Below are 16,960 nucleotides of genomic sequence, written 5' to 3' on the forward strand. Positions count from 1 at the left end.
TCGTGACAAATTCACCAAGAATTTATCACGATGGTTTCCAGGGGGAACCACGTGGAGGTCAACCTGACATGGTACATTGCTAGCAATAAGATCATCAGTCCACATTACTAACAATCTCCTTTCCCCCCAACCGCTAGGGGTAATAATGTGTTGTTCAAGTTAGGTCAATAGATGTTTTGATATGTGATTAGAAAAACATGTCTCAGTATATGCTATGTGGGGCTTAAGAACAGGTTCATGGGAAACTACAGGCTGATGGTTTGCGGTCATGGGATCACATAACGTATCGCTTTACTGGCCTCAGGTTCAATTCCGCTGGCGAGCAGCAGGATGTCGGGTGGCAGTTATATTGGTATTGCTTTTAAATTCAAATTCAAAATCAAAAATCGTTTATTCATGTAGGTATGAATTAATATGAACGTAAAATTTTTTACATCATAATTTTATTTTTTACCCACCGTCCAGTTCAGTATATAGATCCGATTGAGAAGAACTGGCAAGAAACTCATTTGATTTTTTTTTAAAAGCTAGTTTATATACAATGTATATTTATATAGGTGTCTATGTCTAACATCAAATGAAAATTCAGTGCATGAACAACTATTGCCATGCACGCTCGTCATTCAAGTAATCGTTTAGTGAGTAATAGGATTTGCTCAGTAAATATGATTTAACAGTTGTTTTGAATTTATTTAAGGGTAATTCCAATATATCCTTTGGTATCTTATTGTAAATTTTTATACCTATTCCCATAAAAGAGCTATTGACTTTTTCTAAACGATACTTGGGGACAGCAAGTTTGTCTATAAATCTAGTATTAATATTATGAATGTTGCAGGTTTTTGGAAATAAGTCAAGATTTTTATGAACATATAAGATATTTGAATATATAAATTGAGAAGCAACGGTGAGAATATTTGCCTCTTTGAATTTCTCTCTTAATGAGTCACGACTCTTCATATAGTAGATCGCTCGAATGGCACGTTTTTGTAATATGAATATATTTTTAATATCTGCCGCTTTTTCGCGACATTGCCGAAAAAATGCAGGAAAATAGGCTGCGATGGACACGTGAAGAGAAAGCCGCCTGATTACGTCGGAAACCTGGCGCTGCAACTTTCTGTTCCTGGTCGAAAGGGCAGAGGCAGACCAAGGAAGGGATGGGAAGATGTTGCTAGGGACATGATAGAGTGTGAGGTCTCTGAGGACGATGTCCGGGGCAGTATTAAGTAGCAGACAAAAGTAAGGAAAGCTGACCCCACCACCATGTGGGATATATAGCCAGGAAGAGAGAGATCTGCCGCTTTTCCCCATAATAATATTCCATAAGAGAGTAAACTATAAAAATAACTAAAATAGACCAATCTAGCAGTATCAGTATCAGTGTACTGTCTAACCTTATGCACGGCAAAAGCTGCTGAACTCAGTTTCACTGCAAGGCTTTAGGGACTCGTCTTCTCCGACTGCTATGTATGATTTATTTTGTGACGCGAGTAACTTTTTAATTAACTATTGCGAGTTTTGGCAGTTTGTATTCACAGACAATCTAAACAGAAATGTGCCTGTATCATTAAAAAAAACAAAAATAAGTATATACCTTATCTCCAAACGACTCGCAGGAGATTCCTTGATAATTTCTGTTTGAGTATTTAATTGAATTAGTGCTAATTGGTAGTTTGTATTCACACACTTCAACTTAAAATGTAATGTTACAATAAAATTATTTAAAAGAGCAACACGCAAGTTTCTTGCTCGTTCTTCTTGTGATGACTATTCAAAAGTGCTTTAATGTAAGTTTATTCGAATAAATTATTTTCTATTCTATTCTATTCTATTAGATATGATTTTAAAATGAAACATTTAATATTACTTACGTTAAGTTACGTTAAACAGTTAGGACTGATCCTTTTGGATGTCAGATTAGTTGCACTAGAGACGTCTGCAACACTATGAAGTGACAGCGACCGCATGTACGTACGAGCATGTGGCTCTGCTTGTAGATATTATAATCTCATCTCATTCTCATTTCGTTTACAGCCTTCCAACATTTGAAATACAATTCAAATTTAAAAATCATTTATTCATGTAGGACATTTGGCCGCTTATGACCGTAATTTTTTTTACATTGTAATTTTTTTCCTACCGTCCAGCTCTTTATATATAGATTCAACTGAGAAGAACTGGCAAGAAACTCAATTGAATTACTTTTTTATTATTATTATTATTATTTTCTCTATCGTCCAGTTCAGTAGATCCAATTGAGAAGAACTGGCAAGAAACTCAATTGAATTTCTTTTTTTTTTATTATTATTATTTTTATTTTTTTCTCTATCGTCCAGTTCAGTATATATATATATAGGTAATATATTCAAAACATCTGTACTAGAACATATTCCGTCATATTGTAAATTTTTATATCCATTCCCATAAAAGACCCATTGACTTTTTCTAAACAATACTTAGGAACAACAAGTTAGTGTTTAAATCTATGTTTAATATTATGAACTAGCTGTATCCGTGACTTCGTCCGCGTGGAATTTAACTTTATTTTTCTAAAATAAAAGTAGCCTAAGTTATTCCTTACTACATGAACTACCTGGCAATAAAAGTCCCGTCAAAATAGGTGCAGCCATTTCAGAGATTAGCCGGAACAAACAGACAAAATTTATAATAAAATGTTTTCCCATGTGTTGTCTAATGTAGGTATAAGCTGTAAAGTTTTATAAAAATCCGTTCAGTAGTTCCGTTCGTGAAAGCGTAACAAACATCCCACAATGGGGGGAAGAGGATTGTTAGCAATGGGTACTAGTAACTCCCATTGCTAGCAATGTACCATGTTAGGTCGACCTCCACGCGGTTCCCCCTGGAAATCATCGTGATGAATTCTAGGTGAATTTGTCATGATGGGCTAATTGACCTGACCTCATGCTCATCTTACCATCCTCCACTGGTGCCCCGCCAGCGTAAACCGTTAGCGCAGGCGGGGGCACCAATCCATTATCATTCACAAAAAAAAAACATCCCACAATACCCACAAACTTTAGAAAGAAGAAAGAAAGAAAAATATTTTATTCAGTGCAATGTAAAAAATACAATATAAACAACAAACGAATAAAAAAGAGCAAATAAAATGTACATATAATTAAACTTTACCATAATTAAAAATAAACATAAAATAATCATTTTTTACATCCAAAAATGCACTGAAATGGCTCCACTCAGCTTAGCATTTATAATGTTAGTAAATTTAACATATTAATTAAGAAACACGTATATAACACAGATTAGTCATATATTTATATAAAAATACATTTAACACGAATCTTCATGCACATGAAATTATTAAATCACTAAAAAAATACTTACAGTTACTAAGTAGGTAGGTGTGTATAACGAGTACAATCCATATTTTTCAGTCTCCTTATAAATATGTTATCACTAACAGATACTGGGACACAATAACAACGTGATCACATATATACAGCGTGTATACATTTAAACGTAACGAGTATACAGCGTGCGCACAACACACGCGACCTGCCGTCCGCCGTCGCTCGCGGTACACTGAGATGAGCGAGATCGCGGAGGCTGCCAGTGGCGGCATACGGCCGGCCGGCAGACTCGACTCCTCTATACGGCGCGCGGCGTTGCGCTCACTATAGTCTGTTTTTTAATCCCGGAGACAAATTTGACGTTACTGGTGTTGCCAAGTTTTTGCAGTTTTTAAATAGGGTTGTAGCACTATCGGAAATTAATTACCATTATTAAGAATTACCCATTTTTATAGGTTATTTACAAATAATGTATGAGTGTGTGAATGTATAAATCACGTGAACATAAATTTAATAAAGTATAGGTTAGGTTAGGTATTAATAAATATATGGTTGTTGTATCAAAATACATTTTTCTATTTTTCACTAAAATAAAGTCCAACTGCCTTTTTTATAAAACAAATGACCTTTTTATAGTGTCATCATTACATACACAACAATATATATACACCCGGACGAAGCCGGGGTAAGTAGCTAGTATAAAATAAAATAAATTTATATATAAATCTTTTTAATTTACATATTTAATTATAATTTTCTTTAATATATCAACACTTATACTTAGGAATATCCACAGGCTGCGAGGTTAAATTGATCCATTTGTAAGGCATAACAAAATTTATTTATTGTCTTCAAAAACTTCGCTGAAATCGCTGATTTTGCTATTATAGGATATTGTTATCGTTTCTATAAATTAAACAATTTAAATTTAATAAATAACATCAATATACTTTATTGAGAATTAACAGTCTATCAGGCACAATTAACTAGTTCAAAATATGCTAGCCATCCACGTGGCCGGACTGTTCCAACAGTGCGGACACGTGGTCGGCGATGAGCTGGGCGGCATCGCCGGCGAGGATGGAGCGGTGGTCGCCGGGCAGCTGTCGCGCGGCGAGCGGGCCGGCGCACAGCTCGCGCAGCCCGTAGTGCTCGTCCAGCGCGACGTAGTTGTCGCGCGCGCGGAACAGCGTGACGGGCGCGCGCACGCGGCCGGCCGCGCGGTACGCGTCGCCGACGGCCAGCTTGCCGTAGAAGGCCGCCGCCGCCGGCGCCAGCGCGGCCTCCGCCTCCGCCAGCAGCGCCGCCACGCGCCGCACGCGCGCCTCCCACCCGCCCAGCCGCGCCAGCTCCGCCGACACCTGAGGGTTGACGACACGCGCTCCGTCACTCTCGCCTCACACGTCTCACGACTCCCGCGGCCTCCGCCCTGCCGACCAGTACTCACCTGCGCGCCGTCCACCTCCTTGAACTGCTGCACGAACACGGTGAGCGCGTCCGCCTCGTCTCTCGCCTTAGTCCGTGGAACGTTCTTGGTTTTGCCGAGCGTTGTGTGCATAGCTAGGTATGCAGGAGACCCGTCCACCATCACCAACTGCGCGTCACAGCCACACTGCAATTACAGCATACGTCTCATTATTCACTAAGTAGAACAACGTCATAGATATGAGGAAGTAAGCAGGATTGTTTTATAACTTTAATTTAATTAGGCGGTACCTGTATACCTTTTCTAATTGCAACACCATTTCGAAAGCGACGACAGCACCAAACGAATATCCGAGAAGAATATACGGTGGTTCTGACTGCACAGATCGTATTTGCTCAATGTAGAAGCGCGCCAGCGACTGCATGTCACCCAGCGGCACCTCCGTCGTACACTGTAGCGCGTATACGACGCCACGTACTGCTGCCGCTAACGGCCGCAGCAAGTCCGCTACTCCCTCCAGTGGGTGCAACTACAACAGAAGAGGTCGTTTAAGTAAAATGTATTTAATTCAAATCAATTTAAAAAAATTTTGAGTCAACGATTCGTATTTTTCAAAACCTCAAAAAATCACATACTCACCATAAACACTGGTTTAGAATGCTGCTTTGTCGGCAGAGCGCTCGGCAACTTGACTAGGACCTCTCGGGGCATGAGCTCGCTCATTGTCGCTAGGTCCACCAAATCTCCAGCCTTGTGCTCTATACCAGATTCCTTATTACCACTGGGAGTTGCGACGGTGCTGCATTCATCACTCTTACTGTTGGTGAGTTCACGCAATTTGGTAAAAGTGAGCGTACGAATTTCCTGCACACCCAGCACGAGATCGTAACTACGCTCCAGAATCTGCTTGATCTCTGCACCCATTAGCGAATCCATACCAAGTTCCGCAAGACTAGCCGTTTTCGATACGTTACTTAAATTTCTTAGTCCTATAAAAGAAATTAACAATCAGATTTTTTGATTCAGAAGAGAGATTTGCTTTCTGAATAAATTTATCAATTAATTTACAATGCCACTAATTTATCTGACCTAGAAAACTGGAATTAATGTAAAATCATGAAAATCCTGTTTTTGCAGCAACACTACATTCATCAACAGCGCTGTCACTAGGTCTGATAAGTTTATGACTCTGTACAATTGACATGCAAAAGCACGTACCCAATACATTGGCAATGCTGTCGACTACGTCTTGTTTTGGCGCTATTTGCCCTCGTGTTTTATCGGCTAGCACCATAGAGGCTACAACCGGATACGGTAGAGCTAGCAGACTGTTCAGGGCGTCCATGCAGGACGCGATCCGCTGAGGTACCGTGCCACCCACTACCGTCTCGTTGCCACTCATAGTCTCCATAATTAAGCCAACGTCACCTGCCAATCAACAAAACTTGCATCATTACAGTTTTTCTAAATTTAAATTCATTTATTATATCGTGTGATATTATACAGAAGTTCAGTAGATATTTTCAACATGAACCCTGTAAGGATTAATTAAAAAAGAATACCAATGGCGCCCCACTGCACAGCGAGACCAGGCAGTCCGTCGGCCTGCCGCTGCTCGCAGATTCGCTCCATAACGGAATTGGCGAAGCCGTAGTTGCTCTGACCAGCATTGCCGCGTCCAGATGACACCGACGAGAACACCACGAAGTAATCCAACCCCGGCGTCAGTTCGCGCGTCGCAGTATCCAGGGCTCGAGTGCCTGCACAAGTCGACAACATTCGGTTAGTACAAGCGTAGCTGCCGTCTGCGTGACTCAGTAACAACAAACTCACCTTCGACTTTAGCTTTCGCGACGGTTTTGAAGTCTTCTGGTGTGAGATTTTCGAGGAAGGCATCGCGCAGCACTGCGGCCAGGTTAAAGACGCCCCCGACTGGCCCCAGTGACGCCGCCTCACGCAGAAGCGCGCGCGCACCGCCGCTGCTAGTTGCGTCTGTCTGCGACACCGCCACCACCACACCGGCCTCGCGCCACCTGCACAAAACCGACCCACAAACCGACTTAGTATTGCCATTCAAACATGTGGCATACTCGCCTCAACCCGTGTACTGATTACCTGCGGATGCACATGGACTGGTAGCCGGAGCGCACACCGCTGCGTGAGTTCAACATGATTCGCGTGGCACCACGGAAAATCAGCCACTGCGCCAACTCAAGTCCAAACCCTCCGAGGCCACCTATACAGAAAACGGTTATATAAATTGCCTCAACTCCTGGTACTTTGGGACTAACAAAAACACTTATGAAACTCACCAACTAAAATGTAGCTTTTGGTTGAATGAAAATAGGTGCGCGGGATAGCAGATATTAATTTCCCGCTGGGTGACGTCGTCGCACCGTCATCCTCGCGCACGCATAACAGCACTTTACCGATGTGTTTGCCGGTCGCCATGTATCTTAAAATAATCCAACAAGAAGCTGTACGTATTATAAGGTGAAGCATTTTCTCCGAAATCTACAATATAAGTATACTCTGTTAAAAAAATATCATTATGAGTTGGCTGCCTTTACACTTCTGCGGCGCATAAAGTCACCTACATTTGTTTTATTAAGTCGTGTTTTTTTCTGTATCTCATGTATGTTATGTGTCTGTAATTGTGAATAAAGAATTATATTATTGAGAAATGCTTGGAGTTTACTAGTATTGCTTTATGAGGATAGTCTAAGACTAGTAAAATCTGTATATACCGGAATGCCTGCTCGAGCTGGTGGTCGTGGTAGACGGTGGCGGGCAGCGGGCGGACGGCGCCGCTGGCGATGCCCTCCGTCATGCAGCGCACCACCGCCGCCTTCTCCGCGTCCTCGGCCGACGCCTCGAACAGCGCGTCCAGCAGGATACCGTGGAATGTTGTGTTCTTTAAGAATACTTTTAGGCCCTGAAGAGTTAATAAAGGTATAAAATATATATGTGGACAATAATCAACAGTATAATGAATAAAGATATGAAAGTAATGATAATAATACTCGTTATTATCCACAGGTTTTTTTTTATTTGACAAAGAGAATGAGAGAAAAGAAGAGAAACAATAAGTTGAAAAATACACCAGAAATGGCATTTTAATAGGCATAAAATTAAGAGGCCTTCCTCCAGACAAAGATGCTGGTTAGATCAATATAAAAGTATAACGAGAGTAACTAACGAGAGACGTATTGTTGGCAAGGTCTAGCTTGCCGATCTCTAAGAATCGGCCGCCCTCGGCCAGGCAGCGCACGGAGGCCTGTAGCTTGTCGGCGGCGAGCGAGTTGAGCACGAGGTCGACCCCCCGGCCGCGCGTCTGACGCAGCACCAGCTGCTCGAAGGAGGTGTCGCGCGAGCTGCCGACGTGGTCGTCCCGCAGCTGCGGGAAGCGCTCGCGCAGGAAGGCGCGCTTGTCGGGCGTGCCCACCGTCGCGAACACGGTGCAGCCGGCGTGCAGCGCGATCGCGATGGCGGCCTGCCCCACGCCGCCGGTGCCCGCGTGCACCAGCACCGCCTCCCCGCGCCGCATGCGCCCGCGCACCGCCAGCGCGTAGTACGCCGTCGCGTACGCCACCGGCACCGTCGCCGCCTGCTCGAGCGACCACGCCGCGGGCACCTCCCACAGGAACCCCGAGTCGGCCACCACGCTGGTCGCCAGCCCGCGCGCCGCCACCATGCCCATCACGCGCGCGCCCCGCGACGACCGCCCGCTGAACTCCAGCCCCAGGATACACTCCTGTGCCGAAACGTGACGTCATTAAAGTAAAGGAGTACTATGTGGTATTTTTTGTAAAATGTAAGGTGCATCTATTGTGTACCTGCCCAGCGAGGTTTCCTGGTAACGCGTCAGGTGGTAGCTTTCCAGTAGCCAACATTATGTCGCGGAAGTTAAGTGGTGCGTAGTATACTTGACACAGGTCTGTGCCTGCGGGCCACTGTTTCTGGCTCGCTAAACGCAACGGACTCTCGATCCACCGCAACGACGACAGGTCACCGCGACTTAGAGTGTTCACGTACGCGTGTTCCACCTATTGCCAGATAACATCGTGTTAAGAAACAAAATTGATAGACGAACATTATTTTTTTTTTTTTGATAATCAGTCGAAAGTGACCATAAAATTTTTGTTATATTTTTGTCTGTAAACTATAATATACAGAAATGATATAATTTTATATAGATATAAATCAGGTAAATACTCCAAAAGACCTGTTGATCACTTTATTGGATTTAAGAGGTTTTAAAACCATGTTTATTATTGGGACTTGCTTTAGTTGATTATCAAATAATGAGCCTTCTAGTAAATGTAAAGAGGTGCACCTGGAGCTGCGCCTTTACAGTGTCGTCGAGCAGAAGGTGCCTGTAGGAGCCCCAGACGCCGGCGCGCAGCACGTTGACGGCCAGGTCCTTGCGCAGCTGGTCCGCGAAGTGGGGCGCGGCGGGCTGGAAGGGCTCGCGGCAGTCGGGCAGATAGAAGACGCGCAGCGCGCGGCCGCCCGGCTCGGCGCGCAGGCACGTGCCCAGCCCCAGCACGCCGCCGCCGGCCGCGCGCGACACCGCGTACACGCGCAGCTCCGCGGCCGCGCTCTCGGCGCGCTTCAGCGCCGCGCGCAGCGGCTCCACCCAGCCGTACGAGCGCTCGTCCTCCACCTCCACCACCACGTGCTCGGCCGGCGGCGGGACGCGCCGCCGCAGCACCAGGTACTCGCAGTCGGCGGTCGCCTGCCGCGACACCACCTCGAGGCCGGCCCGCTCCGCCGCCGCCGCCCCCAGCGCGCCGTGCGCCTCCTCCACCAGCACCATGCCGCCGTCGGCCAGCGCCTCCGCCAGCCGGCCCAGCACCTCCGCACTGTCAGACGACGACGCCACGCCGCCCGCCACCACCAGATGGCACTCGCTGTCTGGGGCGGTCTTGTTCACATCCTTTGATGTTATCTGCATTGGTACGTAAAAAATATATATTGATAGTTTCGAAAAATAAGTGAAGTTGGCATCATAGTGGCATGGTTTAGAATCTTTCTCTAATGCTACATAAACTATTACACACCTTTATGTCATGATGTTGAAGAGCCGCTGAGTAGAATGTTACGTTTGTAGCAGCGGCCAGACTACACTCTACACGCACTTGTGGTTCACTGTCCAATATTTTCAAAATATGCGGTGTTAATAGTGCTTCTATAGGTTTATCTAGAGCCGCTTCCGTAATTTTTAAACGCAAGGTACCTACATTTTCCAGCACTATTTGAGTGCTGGTAGTAAGAGCGTCCCGTCTCGAGTACAGGCAGTCATTAATATTTGTATTATCATATGGCACAAATACATATTTTTCTAGTTTTGGTGGTGTTTGTATATTTATACGACGGGGTGCGAGACTCATTTTTATTCCTCGGAATTCTAAACCACCACATATAACAATATCAATATCTTCGTCTCTGCGGACTGGTAACTTATCTACTCCGTTGCCAACTGCCAAATGTGCTACCGGATCAATAAGTACGCGTTCAATCAATGTTGGAACGTGTAATTCGCGTGTTTTTTTTCCAATGAGCCCAAATTGCAACATTGTGTCCATTAAAGTGACCCAATTGCCATTCCAATCAAGATCTCCTTTCGTTCCCCTCGGGTCCGAGCAGCGTATTCCGTTAAATAGTCCACTATAGTTGTATCCTCGGATTCTAAATTCTTTATAAATATCTTCACTAGTAAGGGGTAATAGATCGGGTCCATCAGAAATTACTAGTGGTGGCATTTTAAGACGTTCCGCAGCCGGATCCTCAGCAAGTCTCACTTTACCTGTGACAGCAACACTAGCACCCTCGCAGATGTCAAACTCTCCAGTGCCACTTAATATTGTTACTAAAAATCGAACGGCTGTGTCACGAGACATGATGGTCGCCTGCCTAAACTGTAAATCCTCCAAGAGAATCGCTGTATTTTCAAAGTTCTTGTTGTGAAGTTTGGCCATAGTTCGCCATACAAGATCCTGAAAAATTTTGGGAAATAGTATAGAATCAAACCAATAATCAACTTTAATTCAAACAAACTTTACATGAACAATCTTGAAAAATATATTTTTAATTCTATCTCCACAGTAGGAGTGCCGATTCTGACTAGACGAGTGGACAAGAAATTCATCTGGTACTGGTTTTAAACGAAAGTGTAGGCAATATATAGAACAAATCGATAGTACTCACAATGTATCCGGTGGCAGGGAAGAGGACTCGTCCGTCGATTTGGTGTCCGGCGACGTAGGCGTGTCGGGCGCGCGAGAGGTCCACCTCGACGACGTTCTCCCCGGCGCGGGCGGCGGCGCCGAAGTCCGCGACGCTCCACTCGACGGAGTGGTCCCAGCGGACACGCGAGGCCAGCCCCGGCGTGCCGCGCGACACGGGCCACGCCACCGCGGGGTACAGCCGCCCCGCCGCCGGCTGCGCGCCCGCCGCGTACACCCTGCGGCACGAGCGGGCGCGTGTAGCACGCGCAGCACGCGTAGCACGCCACGTGCCGCACGCACGTCACGCGCTACACTCACCTGCCGAGGGCGGCCAGCAGGTGCGCGCAGGGCTCGGGGTGGTCGCGGCGCACGAGCGGCACGTGCGCGGCGGCCGCGGGCAGCGCGCGCTTCAGCACCGCCTGCAGCAGCGCGTGCGGCGCCACCTCCACCACCAGCGCGCGCGCCGGCACCGCCGCCAGCGCCTCCGCGAACAGCACCGGCGACACCAAGTTGTTGGTGTGATATACCGCGCCGCTCAGTTTCCCTACCATCAAAAATTAACAATTTTAATTAAGGGAACTTGAAATCATTTGTACGAATACGTCCTTAGAAAGTTACCAATTTGCACTTGGTAATTAAATTTGTAAGTTTATTAAAATGATGGATTCAGTAGATAATTTATGTATTCAGCATGAATGAATGCTATTTATAATAAAAAATATATTTACTACGGAACTTTTAGTACTATTTACCAATTTAGTATAGAATTTATAAGGTCGCCTAAGATAGAAAGATTCAATTATTTATTTACCAATATCAGAACTCCACTTGTCTTTAGACAGAGAACTTGAGATCCATCGCGCAGATCGTGGCTGTGGATTGGGTATAGTAGCTTCGAGACGCTGGAACAGTACCGGCGCAGCTGCTGCGATGTATTTGCTATGAAATGCGACGCCGCTGCTATTTACACGCCGCGCGAATATACCCTCTGATGTTAGTTGAGCTACAAACTTGTCTATTGACGGCACCGGACCTGACACCTAATACATTATAATAATTTGTAGTACATTTATAAAAACAATGAATAATGTAGCTGATGATTTGGACATAATTTTTTTACTGCCAGATGTAGGCCAGGTTTATATTATGTTGTGACCAGCTTGCATAAATGCATCATATCTGGTAATTTTACCTTTTGTTCCTGCTCATTTGTTTCGTTTTCTTCCTGCTGCATTCTACAATTCCTCCTGCAATTGTATTGGTAGAATGTAGGAAGATAAATAGAATGAGCAGGAAGAAAACGCAGTTTAATATTTGGTCTGCTGCTTCTACGCCAGTACATCAACATGGACCGGGGCGGGTACGTACGGTGACACTGTCCGCGGCGTTGTGGCAGGCCGGCACGACGTCGGGCGGACAGCGCTCGACGCACTGCTGCCACGTGAGGCCGACGGCGGCCATCGCGCCCGGCGGCAGCGCGGCGTCCGCGATGCTGCGCCCGCGCCAGTACGCCGCCAGCACCGCCTGCTCCGCCGTCAGCGTCTCGTCCGCGTACGCACACCCTACAAATATACACTATATCTAGAATATAAATATTAATTGCAATTACTTCTTTATGTATCTAAATTTAACGAAATCAGGAATCTTCTAAAAGGAAATTATAATTTTGGTTAACTAACCTAGTTCACCAACAGAGTGTCCAATCATGAAATCTGGTTTGATGCCGACTGTGCGCAATACATCTACCAGTGCTACTTGTACAGATGTTATTGACACGAAGGAGTTGATGATGTTATCAAAAGCAGTTTCAGGTGCCTCCGTCAGGATGTACAGCAAATCGACGTTGTAGGCCTGCAGTACAGCCGCCATCCGAGCTACGGAGTCAGCAAATGTCGGTAGTTGTATCAGAGTGCGGGCCGAACCTGCCCACTGCGAGCCCATGCCAGAGAACACGAAGCAAATTGGATACGGCTCAGTGCTGTCCAACTCCTGTGCATAACATACACAAACAATATATAAGTAATACAAGGTTCATGGAGTCTTCCGAGTACCGAGGCAGAACGTTTACTAAGAAGAATCTAAATATAACTCAAAGGTGACTGCCATAGTGATCTATCAACGCACAGCCCAAACCACTGGACGGATCGAGCTGAAATTTGGCATGCAGGTAGATGTTATGACGTAGGCATCCGCTATGAAAGGATTTTGATTAATTCTATCCCCAAAGGGATAAAATAGGGGATGAAAGTTTGAATGAAACTTTGTCAATTTTAAACCGATCCGGCTGAGACTTTACATGCAAAAAGCTACTATGACGTAGGCATCCCCTAAGAAAGGATTTTGATAAATTCCACCTCTAAGGGGATAAATTAACGCGAGCGAAGCCGCGGGCAAAAGCTAGTACTATATAAAATCAGAAAGTATGAAAAAGGTGACTGAAAGCATGTGCTTGGGGATCGAAACAGTATAGTACAAAAGGGTCAAGTGCTATAAGACATATAGATAGAATACAGTAAGAAGAGATATCTCCGCAAAGATTAAACTGAGAATAAGTTAATGATTCACTATCCAATAAAATAATTGATATAATAATACGACTCATTTTCCATACTGCAAATGTTTTTGGCATAAGTGTTTTACGGCCGGCCGCCTGCCTGACACCAACCCTCCTTGGGAACGCTATTGTTGGTTGTTTAACGCCCACCGTAAAGGCGCCCGTTTGTGCTAGTTGTTATTGCCCCGGGATTTCTTTAAACTCCTTTGTTGTCCTTTTACAACAAGGTATTGATATAATAATACGACTAGAGTCTTAAATAATCTTACACAAATATCTTGGATCAGGGGCTCGGTGAGCACAGCATACCCCCGGTACGGGTGTCCGGGTATGTTCCGCTCATGCACTGCGTCGAGAAGCGCATGTAACTCAGCATCAGTAGCGTGTTCAGCTGCGTGCTCGATCAGTGTGCGCACGGCATCTTCAGTGCGGCCCGACACGAGCACCAGGCGCGGCAACGAGTATGGCGCGCATTCACTCCAACTCTCGTCTCTCCCACGTTCTGACTCCAAGATCACATGCGCGTTCGCTCCGCCGAAACCGAACGAATTGACCGCCACCAGCCCGCCCTCCCAGGGAGTATTGCAGTCCACCACCTGTCACAACATGGGGGTAATTTTCACTTCAATTCCCACTGTATTTATTTAAGAAAAAAATATACAACTAGTAGTAATTAAGCATAACTATCGTCTTAAATATTTATTAAGTCCTGGAAAAGAAATTTTACCTTTATTCGGCCATCGTTAAGTGCTGGTATCTCGGGATTGGGAGATTTGAAGTGTAGATTGCCAGGAATGACGCCCTTTTCCATTGCGATCAGTACTTTCGTGATCGAGCACAAGCCCGACGCGGGCTCCGAGTGTCCCATGTTAGACTTCACCGACCCCAGCAACAATGGAGTCTTCCTGTCTTTGCAAAACAATTCAGCGATCGCGTTCACTTCCTGCGGATCGCCCACCTGGAATTGAGGAATGATATTTAATATATAATATTAAGCCTCAAGGTATCAAGCCTTGAAAAATTATAAATATTGGGAGTGGAAGTCCTACTTGTAAGTACAGACCTTAGTGCCTGTCCCATGTGCCTCGACGTAAACAACATCCTGTGGTCTCAGTCCCGCCTCTCGGAACGTCTCGGCGGCGAGCTGCCGCTGCATCTCTCCGGCGGGGTAGGTGATGCCCTGCTCCTTGTGGCCGTCGGTGTTCGTGCGCGCGCCGCGCACCGTGGCGTACACGCGCCGCGCGTGGCCGCGCTTCTGCAGCAGCACCACCACGGTGGCCTCCGAGCGCACGTACCCGCGGCCCTCCGCGTCGAACGCGGCGCACCGGCCCTCCGGCGACAGCATGCTCAGTCGGTGGAAGTTGAGCGAGTTGCCGGGCTTCAGGCAGAGGTTGGCGCCGGCGACGACGGCCGCGTCGCAGTGTCCCGCTTTGATGGCGGCCACGGCCTGCGCCAGGGCGAACATAGAGCTGGAGCAGGCGGTGTCGATCGCGTACGACGGACCCTTCAGGTCGAACGTGTACGATATGCGGTTGGGGAACATAGCGCGACAGCAGCCGGTGAGGGCGTAGCCGTTGATCTTGTCGGGGTCGCTGGTCCACATTTCGTCGGTTTCCGAATTAGAGACGCCGACGTAGACGCCGGTGCGGGAGCCGCGAAGCTCGGCAGGGTTGATGCCCGCGTCCACGATCGCTTCGTGCGTCACCTCGAGCAGCAGCCGCAGCTGAGGGTCCATCAGATGTGCTTGTTTCGCATGCACGCCGAAGAATGTGGCGTCGAAATGTGATAAATCTTTAAGCTTCCCATTACGTTCGGGCAGTCCATGAAGACCTGTAGATGACACTTATTATTCAGTAATTACCTCGTTTACTCGTTTACCTCGGTGGTCTAGCGGTCTAGCACACCGCTTTACGTCCGATGGTCGCGGGTTCGATTCCTCGCACGGCACAAACATTTGTATTCATGAGTATGATTATTTGTATCGGTTTGGGTGTTTTTTATGTATAATATGTATGTATTTACGAAAAAAATATTTATGTATTTGTATCAGTTATCTAGTACCCAGAACACAAGCTTTAGCTAGCTTAACTTGGTTCTAGATGGCGCTGTGTGAATTGTCCTGAGATTATTATAATATAGTTACCATAGATAAGTAATATTACATATCTATACTAATATTACATATTTATTATGAATAAATAAATAAAAAATAAAATAAAACCTAGATATTTTTTGTATCTAGTAAAAAAGAAGATACTTAGTTGTTTAATAAACAAATTTATTTAGCAAACACTTTTGACATTGGCTAGTAGTACTTTAAAAGTTCAGTTTAGGGACATGTATACACATATACATTTAAATACACATAAACCGCAACAATAGCACCGTACCTGGTGTCCAGCGTCGGTCGTCGGCGGTCACGAGGTCCACCCCGTCGAACAGTCGCTGCGCGAACTCCTCGATGGTGTCTGACTCCGGCAGCCGCCCTGACAGCCCCGTCATCACCACATCCTCCGCATCCGTAGCGCCTGCCACAGCGGTCGACATGTCTAATCTGTTAGAAAAAACAAACATATCGTCAAAGTTGTACTAACTGTTGAATATAGGCCCTTGATAACCTCAACACTAAACCTGAACTAGTTTGTTTGTTTGTAATACTTTATTGTACAATAATATTATAAATAAAAGGACACAATTGACTTAGAAAAAAAAAAAAACATGCGTACAATGGCGGACTTATCCCAGAAGAGGGATTTCTTCCAGTCAACCTTTGAGTTACTGAGAGGAATTGCGCAGTGGTGGAAATAGGTACAATAAATAATACGCGTCACAATGACATATATAACTAATAATATATACAGAAAATACACAAAAATATATATTCATATACATACATACACATACATATACACATACACATATGCATACATATACACATACACACACCAGAAAGGAAAAGAAAAATAATGTAAATAAGTGGAGCATTAAAAAAGCGCAGACTCAGAATGACTCCAGAGCTTAATAAGATGTCTCTTAAGAGAACTGATCGAAGGCGATAGTCTAATCTCTGTGGGGAGTGAATTCCATAGGCGTGCTCTTTGTACAGTAAAAGATTTAGTGTAGCGGTGGCTTATATGATAAGGAATTGTGAGTACAAGATCATGACAAGAACGTATATGCTCACAAGTACGGAATCGGAATCTCTCCTGCAGGTAAAAGGGCGAATGGGGGTTGAAGAGGATTTGGAATAAGAGGGTAAGGAAATGAATATTCCGACGAACACGGATAGGAAGCCAGTGGAGCTGCTCACGGTAGGCTGAGATATGATCAAACTTTTCTTTTCTTTCAGCCTAGTCATTGACTTCCTTCATACAAATGAGGTTGTCTCCATGATCTGTTTATTTTAGACACATAATCT

At 45.4% G+C, this 16,960-nt stretch overlaps 1 protein-coding gene across 1 annotated transcript; it reads right to left on the reverse strand.

The window, feature by feature from the left end:
• Positions 1-4,333: 4,333 nt before the first annotated feature.
• On the reverse strand, positions 4,334-16,089 carry LOC131845631 (fatty acid synthase-like). Its single transcript, XM_059194712.1, has 23 exons — positions 15,933-16,089; positions 14,606-15,372; positions 14,270-14,500; positions 13,812-14,138; positions 12,668-12,977; positions 12,357-12,550; positions 11,800-12,028; positions 11,307-11,532; positions 10,969-11,224; positions 9,822-10,757; positions 9,095-9,709; positions 8,595-8,804; positions 7,958-8,512; positions 7,506-7,693; positions 7,071-7,213; positions 6,874-6,994; positions 6,592-6,791; positions 6,321-6,518; positions 5,977-6,186; positions 5,398-5,747; positions 5,057-5,287; positions 4,780-4,944; positions 4,334-4,693 (listed from the first exon to the last, which is right to left on the reverse strand). The coding sequence occupies exons 1-23, from the start codon at positions 16,087-16,089 to the stop codon at positions 4,334-4,336; spliced, it is 7,179 nt and encodes a 2,392-aa protein (XP_059050695.1).
• Between the last annotated feature and the right edge of the window lie 871 nt (positions 16,090-16,960).

This window comes from Achroia grisella, unplaced genomic scaffold (assembly GCF_030625045.1).
Source record: "Achroia grisella isolate CSIRO2021 unplaced genomic scaffold, CSIRO_AGI_Agris_v1 utg478, whole genome shotgun sequence".
Classification (NCBI taxonomy): Eukaryota; Metazoa; Arthropoda; class Insecta; order Lepidoptera; family Pyralidae; genus Achroia; species Achroia grisella.